The sequence below is a fragment of the Acomys minous genome, assembly GCF_964271855.1.
Source record: "Acomys minous genome assembly, chromosome: 8".
NCBI lineage: Eukaryota > Metazoa > Chordata > Mammalia > Rodentia > Muridae > Acomys > Acomys minous.
The window spans coordinates 106,002,427-106,016,524 of NC_140489.1; the positions used below are offsets into that span (position 1 = coordinate 106,002,427).

Here is a 14,098-nt window from a genome sequence, read left to right on the forward strand (position 1 = left end):
CTCATAGGCCGCTTCTAGCTGCTTCTTCCTCCTGCCAACACTACAGGAGATACTTGAGCTTATTAACTTAATATCTGAAGATTTTGTGTCTCCTCAAATGTCTCACATATAGAGAACCGGCATGTGGCTAGGTCACTGTCTGAGCTTGGTGTTTGTGAGCCACTAAGCAAGGCATGGCTCGGCCAACTGTCTGTAGCCCACAACTTGATCAGATGCTACAATGAGCCATCTCAGAGGTCAGATGTGGAACCTGTCAGTTCCAGTTATGCCCATGTCTTCTTTGTTGGTATGTGCTCCCACTGACCCTTCTCTGGGGACCCCAAGAAGAGTCTGATCCACTCTCTGAAAAGGAATCCTCTATAAACCCCCAGCATACAAGATGATGGCCTGGTTGACTAGTTATAAGCTACATACTTTGAGCCAGCTTTTCTCTAAGCAGATGCACATGCTTTAGCTACTGTGTCTTCTTTTCCATGTATTCAAATGAGACATATGTCCCTCCTCATTTGAAAAGCAAATCCTTGCAACCGCAATCTCATTCTCCCCACTCTATAAGCTACATCTTTCCCTGCAGACCCTCTGTCCAGCCCTTCGTTTCTGAGTCCATTGACCCTTGCCCTCCGCCAGTCATGTACAGTCCTCCATCTTAAACAGTGTCAACACCTGGCCCTTTGTCCAGTTCTCATTTCCTCCCTGATGCTGTTATTGAATGTTTTTTCCAACATTGGCTGCTTCCATTGTCTGATTCCAGGGTCCACTCAATGACACTGAGGACTCTCCTCCTTGCCAGCAGCTCCATTGCTACTTGAGGATGCAGTACTCAACTTCAGAGATACCCGACATATCATAGACACAAGAGCCACCATGTTACCTCTTCTACATCTCTCAGCATTGTCCCAGAGTCCCTTCTGTCTTCCTCCAAGCCCATCCACTGCCATTTCAGTCTTTTGTGTGTTGTGTTAGAGCCAAAATTCAAACTATCTCAATTCTCCAGGCCCTAGCCATGGGAGACAATGACCTCTTTCTGTCCTAGGCCAGGCAGCTTCTTAGACATCTTTCTGACAGTCCTACCCAGTGCTTACTGATGTTCTTGTTTTCTAGTGCAGCTCTGCTGGGACAAATGACAGCAGGGTACCAAGAATGACCGATGTGCTTCTTCCAACTCCAAACTCCAAATTAGAGTTGTTGACCTCACAGCTTTATTCCTCAGGTCTGAGCACCAGCTACTGGCAAATGCACCTGACACAGACAGCATCTTCAAGGTACCCACAGAGAAGGACACGGAGCAACCACAAAATCAACCACCACATTTCAGCCTCATCAAGCCGCACACTCAATCCTACCCATACTGAGCTCTCCTTTAGGCCAGCTGCCCCATCCAGAAGGGTTCTTGGCCTGGGATGAGTTCAGTTTCTCAACTCTCATGTCCAGATATTTTAACTGGAGTTTGGGCCCTGCTACAGGTCCCTGTGTTGTCGCTTGAGTCAAGAGGACCTCTCGGTGATGTGAGTTTTCAGGTTAGTGTGTTGATTTCTAAGGACCATTCTGGAACACTTAAAACTCTGGAACAGCTGTATGCAGGATGTACAATGAGCCTGCCCTTATATGTATTGGTATTATGACTTCAAGAGGATGGGTACCCTCACATGTTCACACCCTGGGGATGCTTGGCAGTTTTGCAAAAGCCTCCAGGGAAGTCGGCTGATCCTAAGCCTCCCATAGAGGGTTTGGACAAGTGCCCTGAGAACTGTAGAGGCTGAGCTATGAGGCCACGTGTAACTTGAGCCTTGTTCTCCACGTCTGGACTTGCACAGTACCATCATCTCTTCAGTGAGATTGGAAGGAGCCAAAGCCTTTAAATGGGGAGTCTGCAGGGGTTCTCGCTCAGTCAGTACCCTGCATTATCTCTCTGGTGATGAATGTCACACAGACCCAGATCTACTCTGCATCCCAGGCAGGGAGATGTGTAATTTCTCCATCCACACTGGGCGTACTGTGATGGGATCTTTTTCTTTGAACCTCAGATTAATATTTGAGAGCAAATTGTCCTTGTGCCCGGCATTCCCTTCTCTTGTCTTCCATCTCTAGTTTCTCCATCAGCTAGTTTCACTGCCTCCTAGAACCCTCACCTTTCATCAGAATCAACACCTATCTGATGAGCCCGTAAGCAGTGGGTAGGAGGAATTCAGGGGCCAGCAAGCAGCTCTTCCCCAGGCATCACATCATCTTTGGTCAAGGTTCTGTCTTCATTTTGTACCCCAAATTCTAACAAAGGCAAAGAGCAGCAATTCACAGAAGAACAGCTGTATGCAGTGGGTTCTATTTATTGATTCAGTATGTGTTGGGGGTGTAAAGGGATGTGGAGGTGTGTGTGTGTGTGTGTGTGTGTATGTGTGTGTGTGTGTGTGTGTGTGTGTTGGGGGGTGGGGGAATCTATGCATGTGCACATATACCATAGAATGCTTGTGGGAACAACTTGTTCTCACAATGCAGCAAAGAACAACTTGCAGGAGTTGCTTCTCTCCCTCCACCAGGTGGAAGGAGCTTGAACTGGGGCTTGAACTCAGGTCACTGAGCTTTGGGGACAAGTGCTTTACACAGTGGTCATCTTACTGGCCCCATGGGTCTTGTTTTAAGTGGAGCATCATAGAGTGCTTGCATTATGTATATTGTGACATACATGATCACAATATCTATTCTACCTCTAGTTGAGGACAAAGGGAATATAGAAGACAGTGGTGGGCAGAAAGAGACATTCACCTGGCTATTGTCACTCATATATTTGCCCTTACTTGTATGACAGGCAATTCAGTAATTTTTAATTTCCCAGATTTCACTGAGCCAAGAAACAAGCTCTGTATTAAGGCCAGTATGTATATCTCCCCCAGGTTCATGCATTGTAGACTTCCTCTTCAAAGCAAAACTGTTGAAAGCACAAGACCTACAAGAGGTCATGCGAGACCATCTCTGGTCAATGGATTAATGCTGCTAGGTAGGGAGTGAGTTTGTTACCACAGGAGCCTATTGCTAAAAAAGGATGAGTTTGCCCTCTGCACCCCTGCTGCCCCCAATGTGTCCTTCTGCTTCGACATTTTGCCACAGGATGATCTCCAGATGCAGACCTTTCAATCTTGGACTTCCCATTCTCCAAGACAGTAAGAAATAAAGCTCTGTTCCTTATAAACCACCCAGCGTGGTGTTCTACAATAGCAGCACAAAATCAATTAGGACATCGCCATCGCTCTTGAATGAATGCACCAATATGATTAGAGGTCATCTTCTTGGCCTACAAAAGATAGCCTTGGATCTGTGAGCCAAATGCATTCCACCTCATGCCTGGGACAACCAGAGCTGTACCCAGGTCCCTGCTTCTGGACAAGGACTAACCACATGTCTACAGTGGTCTCCTGTAGCCCTGTGCCTACAAACACCCTTTCACTTCCCAAACTTTGGTGGCAAATAAGGAATAGCATCTCTATCTGGCAGCACGTGGGGCATTTATGCGCAGTGTCAGAAGGTGGCCTGTGGGATCACAGAGGAGCCTAGAGAGTCATACATGACCCTGGGCTCTCGCAGAGCAGCCCAGAGGGTATCATGTATCAGTATGCACTTGTTTTCTGTCTGGGGAAAGATGGCACTTCCTCAAATGTGAGTGCTCATCCTTACTGAGGCCATTTCCCTAACCTTGGGCCCAAAGCAAAAGAGTAAACACTGAGGCATCTCAGCCGGTCAGACCATCCTCCTTTATCAGGAGGTCACGTGCATCTGAAGGGACAGCAGCCAGCTGGAGCAGAGACTCTGCGTTTTTGTCTTTCACACAGCCCTGGGACAGAAAGATGGGGTGACTTTCTTGTGTTGTTTTAACGATTCACCTCAAACTTAGAGGGGCTTGGGAAGTCCTCTACTCTGTGTCTTATGTCTCTGAAGTCAAGGTGTCAGCAGGACTGTGTCCCTTCATGGAGGCTCTGAAGGAAAATTTGCTCTGAAGCTCCTTCAGCTGTTTCCAGAAGTTTCTTAAGGCTTCAGGACCTAAGTTCCCTTCTCCTTGCTGGCCAATGGCCCAGAATCCCTTTCAGCTACTTCCTGTTGTCTCTTCAATCTTCAAACTAACAGCTGCTAAAGTCTCTTTGGAGTGTGGCACCTGACATGCTGCCTCTCTGCTGCCATGTGCCTAAGAAAGCTCTCTGGTTTACTGCCTTAGGATATTAGGTTGGACCCATTTGCAAAATGCCCTAACTTCAGGCCATTGATTAATGACCTCATTACATTGTCTAAAAACCTCGTGTCACATGTCTCACGTCCTAACAGGCTCTAGGTATTTGGAGTGTGGCTATCTTTTGGGGAGCTGTTCACCCTACTTAAGAGATCACTGTTTCTACCTTAAAGCCCTAGAAACTGGCTCAGTGAGATGAGGTAACTTTCCCAAGAGGACTTAGTGGTAACTACGAGCTTCAAACTTACTCCTGTATGATCTCACAGTCTGGTTCTTCCTGTCCCACACATATTTCCTAAGCCTGGAATAGCCTGGCATCCCAGACTCCTTTCTGAGCATGGTGGGTGGTGGGAAGTTTCTTTTGGGGGTCTACCTCATCTCTCTTTTCAGCCCTGTCCTTTGTGCCTACTGTGCTTTGGAAATCCCCCATTCTAAATTCAGGAATCCCATATTCTCCCTGTATGTATGCCAAAGCTTCCTGTTTTTGGAAGTCTGCACCCCCGTACCCACCCTCCAACACATATATTTGTTACTGGCAACAGATTCTTTTTTTTTTTTTTCCTCTAGAGACCAAAAGCTAAAAGTGAGATGTGGCTCAGGCTCAGAGTAAGTAGATATATTACATGTATCCTGTGTTATGTAAATTGGAGTTTAAGTATCCAATTTTAATGCAAATCAACCTCTGAAAAAAAAAATCTAAAAGCCACATTTCCCTAAAGCCTGCTCATGTCCTAAACTGTGGATATAATTATCAAAAGTGCTCAGCTCGTTTTAGAAACACTTGGTGGGAATGAAGTGCCAGGGTCAGCAGGTGGGGAGGTTAACCAAGACATTGCATGGCTTTTACAAGGCCCTGCAGCCAACCCATCTGCAGCTGCTGCTACAGCGGATATGGGCCAGGGTGAGGGTAGGATCAGGCTCAGTGTTAGTCACCCTGGCCAAACAGCGTTCTTAATCTTGGAGCCGTGAACTGAAGTCAACGTTACATAGGCAAACATAGCTGGAACACACAGACATTCTATTCTTTAGAAAGGACAGACATGTCAGCCTGCTGCTATTGTTTACAGTAATCAAAGAGACCCCTCAACCATGCCTCCACTGGATTTAATGTAAACTATTTCAAATGGTGCCTTGGGTATTGTATTGCCTGCCCTTCATCCTCATCCTAGATTCAACCAACAACGGACTAGTATTTTATTGAAAATAGAAAATAATTGGATCTGTCTTGAGCATACACATACAGCTATTTCCTCACTATCTTCTCCTAAACCATGTCATTTAACAGCTGATTATATAGTATTTATGTTCTATTGTGTACCATGAGTAATGGAGAAGTGATTTAAGGAATACAAGCTCCTGCACATAGGCTCTGTGCAGTCTATACCATTTAATATAAGAGACTTGAGCATCCTTGAATTTGGGCACAGGGCAGTCTTGGAACTCAGAGACATCTGTGTCTGGGTTGCCTTCCCACCCAGAAATCCTCTCCTGTTCCGTCTGTCACTTTTCACACACGCATTTTGTGAGCGGTTTCAACTATTCTGGGCCTTGAGAACCAGAAACGAGATAAACTCTCTGCTCTTGCCTTCAGGGAGCCAGCAGGGAGGCAGGCACAGATAACCGCACAGCCACATACTTAGATGGTCAGCACAGTAGGAAGAACTCTGAGCAGAGAAAACGGGACGGTGGAGTGGGTGGATGGAGGAAGGGTGGTAGTCAAAGGGAAGGCAAAGAGTGCACCCCAGCTATAGAGAGGTCTCTCAGAGCTGCCATCTGCAGAGGTTCACAGAAGGTGAATAAGGAGGCTCCATGCTTGCAGAGGGCCTGAACAGTCTGAAAGTCCAAGGTTGGAAGTCAGGGAAGCAGCCCAGTGAGCCTGGAAAGATAGACAAAGCTATGGGAGGGGGCAGGAGGGAGCCACTGTGGATGCAGACCTAGGAGGCCTGCCTCTCAGCTGAGCGTTGGAGAGCCGCTTGGTAAAGCGTGGCCAGGATGGAGAAGGAACAGGTGTGAGGGAGACAGAAGCAGATCTTTGGGGCTTGGTAACTTGGTGTGTGTGTGTGTGTGTGTGTGTGTGTGTGTGTGTGTGTGTGTTGGGATATACCCTAAAGACAGGATTCCTTTACTCTGACAGGCACCTTCTTTCATCTTCTTCTGTAGCCAAAGCATTGCTCACACCCTCCAACCAGATATCTCATCATCAATCACATGGACCCATGTTAGAGTTCCCACCTCTTCACAGTTTGTGGCCTGGTCCTCTGCCCCTTGCAAATGTTAATCTGTGTACATAATCATGTGATGTATCCACTCTCGGAAAAGTACTTTATTTTCTGGCATACAAAGATAAGGAAAGAAAGAAAGAAAGAAAGAAAAGAAAAGAAAAGAAAAGAAAAACAGAAAAATAATCCAGAAAAGACTTTCAAAGTGTTATTAGTTGGCTACGGTACCATAGAACATTGGGGCACAGGGAAACAAAGTGGTTGCTGCGGTGACTGTCTGCAGTGCTTCTCTGTGGTCTCAAAAATTTTTTGCGATGGATTATAAAATGGCGCTCCCACACCTCCTAGGGACTGTTTCCCAACTTCTCTATTCAAATCAGCCCTCGGGAATGCCAAAGGGACTCAGCAGCCTGGCTCGGTGAGATTGCATCTTGATTTGAGCAGCTGTGTGTTAACATCACTCTCTAAAGGAAGGGTGCCGGTAAGTTGAACCAGAATGAGCCACCCTGCAAGTGACAATGCTGCCTGCATCTAAATGTGACTGCCGCACCCAAGAGGGATCATCCTCGCCTTGTGCGGTTCAAGAAGACCAGAAGAACTCCAGCAGGCAAACTGAAAGGAGCCGAGCTGTAACTTAGAGGGACCGCACCAAAAATTTCAAGCCAGAATGTTCTAGGCAGCCGAGCAGTTTCTGAATCTTTGTGAGTGGCTTTGGGCCAGAGACTGGACCACCGGAATCAAAAGGGTTGAAGGGAGCACCTATTTGCTGCTGGGGAGGAGGGCTGAGACTTCCCACTAAGTAAGGAGTGCTGGGATACCCAGCTTCACCCAGGCTGGTACAGGCAGACTTAGCCTTGTACCCTACACCAGCACATCCACAATTTCGGTTACATTCCACAGGACCATTAAGGACTGACTCCCCGAATGAGTAGTCACTCTTGGCTGGGGACTGGAGATTATAGTTTTGTTTCCTGTGCATCCAGTCTGACCTCCACTTGGCAAGAGGCCACTTTCCTGATAGATTTCTCCCCAGTACTGCCCAGGTTGGGAGAACAGATGCTATGGGGTAGGCCAAAGCTATAAATTTCTGGGAAGCAACTCCTTGTGGCTGAGGAAGAGAGCCATAAAATACCCTGAGGGCAGGGACTGGAGACAGCAATGGCAGGGGTGATACCAGGCAGTTCAATGCCAGGATGAGTCCATGGATCACTTTTCTGGCCTGTGTACTGCTCCCAAAGCCCATCCACACTACAACACCCGCCCAGCACCCACAGAGGAGACGCCCCCCAGCACACAAGGATGCCCCCTCCTTTACACTTCTCTGACTGGCTTGATCAACCAGCAGTCACTGTGGCACAGCAGGCACATGGCATCCCGGGGGTGGAGGTATTCAGGGAGAAAGAAGGCCACATGCTAGCTCTGGTACAGCTTGCTATTTAGTTCCTTTCAGGTCTCACTTCCTGGATAGAAACGCACATGCCCATGGGATACCACCCTCACTTACCTCAAGCTTGGGTACCCCCAAGAAGGAAGGTTGTTACATCAAAGCTATGCTTTACCATGGAGGGAAAGAGGGTAACTTAGTGTAATCAGATGGGTGAAATGGACTTCTTGTCTGAGATGTCTTTCCTGTAGCTGCAAATTTTGGCCACCACTGTGGGCCAGGGCAGGCCACCTATGTGCAGGAGCCAGCCGCTCTCCCTCCTTGCTTCTCTCACTCAAAGTTGAGGGGAAATTACCCCATGGCTTTTGTGCTGACTAAGCCGGTACTGCGATGAGGAGGGCTTGCTCTCTCACTCCTGTGCTATATTCTTTCCCGCCTCAGTTTTCTTCAACTCCAGATTGCCTGGCCCACTGTCTCTAGCTTAAGCCTGTGCCTGGCCCCATGGCCTTGGCATCCTTCTTGGTTCTCTCGGATTTCACATCTTACTTTCTCCAGCAAGAGCCTGCTCGGGCATGCTTCCCCGGTCTTTGCTTATCCATGTTTCCCAGGGAGAAAATCTCCTGCAATGACTCTAAGGGCCAGTTTCTTGCCTCTTCCCAGAGCCGTGAGGTTCCTGGGCTCCTGTGCCTCAGGATACCCTTGGGACACGGTCCCACCTCAGGCCTGGGTTACCTTCCCAGCCCTCAGAGTTGTGGACACCCTAACACCAGAAGACAGGCCACATGCGAACCACAGCAAGGACCACCTTCCTACAGTCGCCATTCTGGGACCCTGGCCAATCTTTTCCCAAAAGGAATGACTCAGATTTCCCAGACTTCCTTGCCATATCCTGGTAACCGTTCAGTTGATGCAGTGGCTAAGAGCAGAGTGCTCAGGTTACCGGACAATACAGGTCATGACATATGAAACAGAGACTTACCAAAGTTTTCCCCGCCCCAGATGTCCATGTCGATGTCATATTTACCCAGGTAATCAAACCAGGCTTTGTCAATCACGAAGAGCCCTCCAGCTATGATTGGAGTCCTGTGTGTTAGGAACGAAAATTAGATAGGGGATCATTTTTATGAGGACACACCTCAAACTCTTTGCTTCTGCGAGTCCTGAACTCAAGGCAATTTTCTCCCACTGTCTGCGCCTCTTCAGGAGAGACAATATATATATAGACAAGGATCTGCTATAGAGTTTTGCCCTCTGCTTATAAACTCCCTGACCTGGCAGACAGGAAAGTTTACTTATTAACAGTCCTCAAAGGGGCTTCCACTTGCCCCCTCCTCCTCTGGTTCTGCCCAGTGAGGCGCCTGCAGCGGAGCTGGCAGGCCACTGGCCAGGCAGAGTAAGGGCTGTGAGCAGTGCGGCTATGTTCTGACCTGGGCACACTTCTTTGATTTGAAGCTTTATCTTTTGGCTGTATCTTGAATTCCTGCCCCCACCACAAATAAAAGTGTTAGTGAAATCCTAACTCCCAGTGTCCCAGCATGTGATCTTATTTGGAAACAGGGTCTATAGAGAGGGGATCAAGTTAAAGGAGGGTAATTAGGGTGGGCCTGGATCCAATGTGACCGAGGTTCCTCAAAAGAGGGAAATTGGCATGCAGATGTGAATATATACAAAGAAGGGGGTGCGAGAGAGTAGAGAGAAGCTAGTAATGTGTAAGGGGCAAAGAGGCCTGGACAGCTGTCAGAGGAAAGCAACTCTGTGGACACCTCATCTGCCTCCAAACCATGGCCCATGCTTCTGCCACTTAAGCAGCTCGGGTACTTGTTGCTGTAGCCACACTAATATGCCCACCCTCTCTTTTCTTTGTGTGGGAGAGGACCTCCTTTAACCTACTGTGGCTCTTGTTTGCTCAGAGAGATGCTAGAGAAGCTGCTCAGAAAGAGAAGAGAGCATGCAAGGGGCAAGTAGACCAGAGCATCAGGATGTGTGTCAGTAAAATTCATGGCTGGGGTTGTGAACACTCGGGGTCTTGGCTCCTGCTTCACTGTGCCCAGGGAGCAAAGGGAGTTTTGTCTCCATGGTAAACCTGGAGAGCAGATCAGAAGGCCTTTGCTATGACAACCTGCTGCTCATGAGATGCTGGTCTAATCCTGGATCCTCGTCCTCCCTGAGAAGCAACACACTTAAGAAGAAAACCTGTCTCAAGACTTACTCTTGGGCCGGACGGGAGAAGCCAGGTAGCTGCTGTGCCACCATTGCTCATGCCTTGACCCTCTCCTCCAAAGTACCCACACAGCCTATACTCTCTCCTCACCAAAAACCTGTCATGGAAGAGTACAGTGCTTAGCCTGGTGGGAGGCAGGTCCTTATCCTTCAGAGAGAGAGAGGGCAATATCCTGAGTGTCACCTGGTTCTACATTCCCTCTCAGATTCAGTCCAGATTCTAAAGGTTGCAGAAGGGAAGAGGGGTCAGTGGGTGTATGAGACACAGTCTCACTTCAGAGTTGGGCTCTGAGTCTCTACCCACCTGTCTAGTCCACCATCACTGAGCTGTTTGGTACCCCTCTGGTCTTCAGTTCAACATAAGGCAATTCAATGAAATGATCAAACATCTACAATGACAGAGGTACCAGAGACACAGGCGCCCTTGAATAATCTTGGGCCTTCATAGGTTCCCGGATGGAGAAATTCCAGTCTACTGGCCTTGTCTGCAGTTATTCAAGCACTCAAGATTGCCCTGCTGCTCTCTGAGACTGAACTGTTTGAGTCTGGAGGTTCCCAAGAGACCTTGGATGAGCTTGCTAACCAGTCTAAAGTATAACATCAAGTGTAACACCCTATCTCAACGCTGAACCCACAGGCTCCTGCACAGCATAGGAACGATGCTCTATTCTATGCCCGATCTCCCTGCCTCCTCTTCCTGCCTCCAATAACTGTGAACTCCAGAAAGACAGCTCGCTAGTCCCGGTGACAATGGAAACTATAAAATAGAGAATGTGTGCCAGGGCCATCACAACATGGCCAGTTAGCCAGGGCCATCACAACACGGCCGTTTAGCCAGGGCCATCACAACATGGCCGGTTAGCTCAGTTCAAGCCACCGTGTTCACACAGAATAGGTGAGCTATGTTAAAACACAGCAGTGGCCATGCCTTCATTCTAGTTTACAGTATGTGGCCACCCTCTCTGAGGTGAATCCTGATAACCTAGACCTTAGGCCCGGGGGGCCTAGGCGGCATCTCTCCCCTTACTGGAGGCCCAGATGTTAGCTTTCAGGAGGCACAGAAGCCATCATGGCTTGTGTGCATGTGCAGAGTGTCGGTTACCACTGGCCAGCACAGGGCTCTAAAGGTCCTATTCCTTTACCCAGAAATCTCTAGGAAGATAGAAACCTTCTAGAATAAGGGCAAAAGTATAGATTCTCCGGCCCAGGATTTTGTTCGTACTTTTTCCACTCTTTCAAACACTCAGTATGGTTCTTTCTGAACCCTGGGGCAGCAGGATCAAGTGGGGCTGAGCCTGCCCACCCCCTGATGTAGCAGCCTTCTCTACTCACCGGATGGGCTCAGTAGGGTCGAGGCGCAAAGCCTTCTGTTCCGGGGACAGCTGCTCCCACTGGAAGTGGAGGCTCCAGTCAAACCCTAAAACATAGCATTGACTCATTTGATCTGGTTTCTCCAAGAATACCCAGAGGCATTTCCTCCTACTTCTTTCCCAGTTCTGGGGGAAACTGCTCCCTGGGAAGACAAGTTCCTTCTGGTCTGTCCAACAGCAGGCCCAGGAAAGTTTCTTTGACGTTCCCTTCTCCCACTCTATCCTATGGAGCCACTCTGAAGCTCCCTACTAGGTAGTCAAAGAATAAAGGGCAAAGGGTAAAAGCCCAGGCTCATGGCATAAAGGTGACAGAATGGTCAATTTTGAGACAAAAAAATCATAGGTCTGAGTATTAGGAAGGAGAAAAACCTGGAGTCTTGGTACAAACCATCCAAATCACCTACCAGTCAGTATTGGGTGGAAGTGAACTGGGCTCTCAGCAGAGAGCAGAGAAGGGAAGATCTCTGGCAGAGGGTGATGCCAATGCCAAGATGGCAGACCAACATAGACCAGGACTCCTTGTTTCTACATTCCTCATGTCTAGAGGGAACCCAGATTAAAGCTAGAGTGCTGAGGGGATGGGATTTCTGGTTCGTATTTTCAGCATTTCACTGTCCCAAGAGAAAGGACCAAGCAGAGCTAAATTTTATTACAAGATAAAGGACCCAGACATGTCAGACAATTCACCCGGAGGTCTTCCTTCATTTTGTCCACTCTGAGATAAAGTGAAGGAAGAAGAGGAGGAAAAGGAGGGAGGAGAAGACTCGGAGGAGAAAGACTGAGAAAGAAAAAGAGGAGAGAGAGGTAGGAGCATTAGCGCGCTCACCCCCTCTGAGCTCCGAGGCGGACTCGATGTAGTTGAAGGTGTCCAGGTGGATGATGTCAATCACAGGGCACACCACTCTGGTGTAGTCCTGTAAAACAAAAGCCTGCATTCAGTTTGCAGTGAGGACCTGCTGAGTGGGAGTCAGGGAACTTGAAGGGCGTGAGGGTGTAAACAACTAGTGACTCTAGTCTGTAGTCATAAGAAGCCAAAGCCAGGCATGCCCCAAAGAGAACCTGAGTTCCCAAATTTTTTCACCAAGACCCATGTTTCCTAGACAAGCTAATGAATACCAGTTTCCTGCAGGCAGATACCTTTCTATATTTCCAGTGCTGAATTCCCACCTACCTATCAGCCCAGTAAGCACTGTCTACTTCGATACACACATCCACTCAGCTCTTTTAACAGTGGCTTTGCCATATTCTACCAACACACACATTCCTTCCTTCAAGTTCTGATTTCTATTAACAGACCATCCCATATCCTCTTCCCCTAGCGCTGAATTAAGATTAACCCTGTCCATTCAACCAGAGCAGGTTCTGGTTCTGACTCTAAAGTAGTGGTTCTCAATCTTGCTAATGCTATGAACCCTTTAATATAGTTCCTCATGTTGTGGTGACCCCCAACCATAAAGTTATTTTTGTCACCACTTCAAAACTATAATTTTGTTACTGTTATGAATCGTAATATAAATATTTGATCTGCAACGCCCACGGGTTGAGAACCACTGCGCTAAAAGGACTCTTCTGAATCCACACTGACTCTTGCATAGAGAGCTGAGATGGATCTCTAAGCACCACCCTCCCCCCTTCCCCCCCCCCCCCCGCGCCCAATCTCTGGTCCCTTTTCTCCTGTATATGGCTGCCTAGGCTTGCTCTGCTGTGCAAATCTGGCCATGCTATGCAATTGTCCAATACTTTAATCCCATCTAACATAAGGTTCACACCTAAGGCCATCCAAGCCTGCTTCCACATATGAGTGAGAACATGAGGTGTTTGAGCAGAACAGACATTGCCAGAGGCCAGGAAGGGGAGTGGGTGAGGGAGGCCACAGAGAGAATTGATAACAGGCACCGAAATTCAGTGAAGAGGCACACATCCTACAGTTCTCCAGCACAGTAGAGGGGACAAGACTTTTAATAATTTATTATATACTTCAAAAGGTTAGAAGATTTTGGATGCTCCCAACACAAAGAAATGATCAATGTTTAAGATGACAGAAATGCTAATTATCCTGATTTGATCATTACTTGTTGTATACATATATGGGGACGCTGCACAATATTCCCCATTCCCTGTACCCTGTGACTATGTAGAAGTAGTGTGTCAACTTTAAAAAAAAAAAGCATGCACCTTGCTTTTCAATTTCATCACTTACTGCTTTCCCGGGGTACCCTATCAAAGTATCTGGTGAGAGAGCTAGGGAGGTGGCTCAGTGGTTAATAGTGCTTCTTGCTCCTTCCAAAAGGACTTGGGTTCAGTTCCCAGTACCCACACCAGGAGAAGGCTCAACCACCTACAACTCCAGCTCCAGAAGATCTGATGTGCTGTGCGCATGCCTACATGTAGACGCACAACTACAGAGAAAGATAAACTGATATCTGAAGAATCCTCTAAGGGAAGGGATATTTTCAAATTAACCGAACCCAAGTCCTCAGTTCCTGGGCGCTACCAAACCTGTCAAGCTTGTCCATAGCAGGTGAATGTACAACAGGGATATCAGCCCCAACAATGGTATAAACGAGCTGAGCACAAAGACTCTTGGGTCTCACACTGAGAGCCGCGTGGCCTGGAGAGGCTCGCCCCTCTGGAGGAAGCAGGCTATGCAGCCCCACCACCCTTGGGCTCAGGGAGGAACTCCTTGAAGCTG

The 14,098-nt window shown here is 48.0% G+C and overlaps 1 protein-coding gene across 4 annotated transcripts in view; it reads right to left on the reverse strand.

Annotated features, from left to right (window-relative positions):
- Positions 1–14,098, reverse strand: part of GALNT14 (polypeptide N-acetylgalactosaminyltransferase 14) — a 241,282-nt gene that overhangs the window by 20,547 nt on the left and 206,637 nt on the right. For all 4 annotated transcript variants that reach the window (XM_084792926.1, XM_084792928.1, XM_084792927.1 and 1 more), the window contains exons 7-9: positions 12,233–12,320; positions 11,369–11,453; positions 8,796–8,899 (exon numbers count right to left, since the gene is read on the reverse strand). In XM_084792926.1, coding sequence (XP_084649052.1) covers positions 8,796–8,899; positions 11,369–11,453; positions 12,233–12,320 — 277 coding nt within the window. The remainder of the gene's footprint in view (positions 1–8,795; positions 8,900–11,368; positions 11,454–12,232; positions 12,321–14,098) is intronic.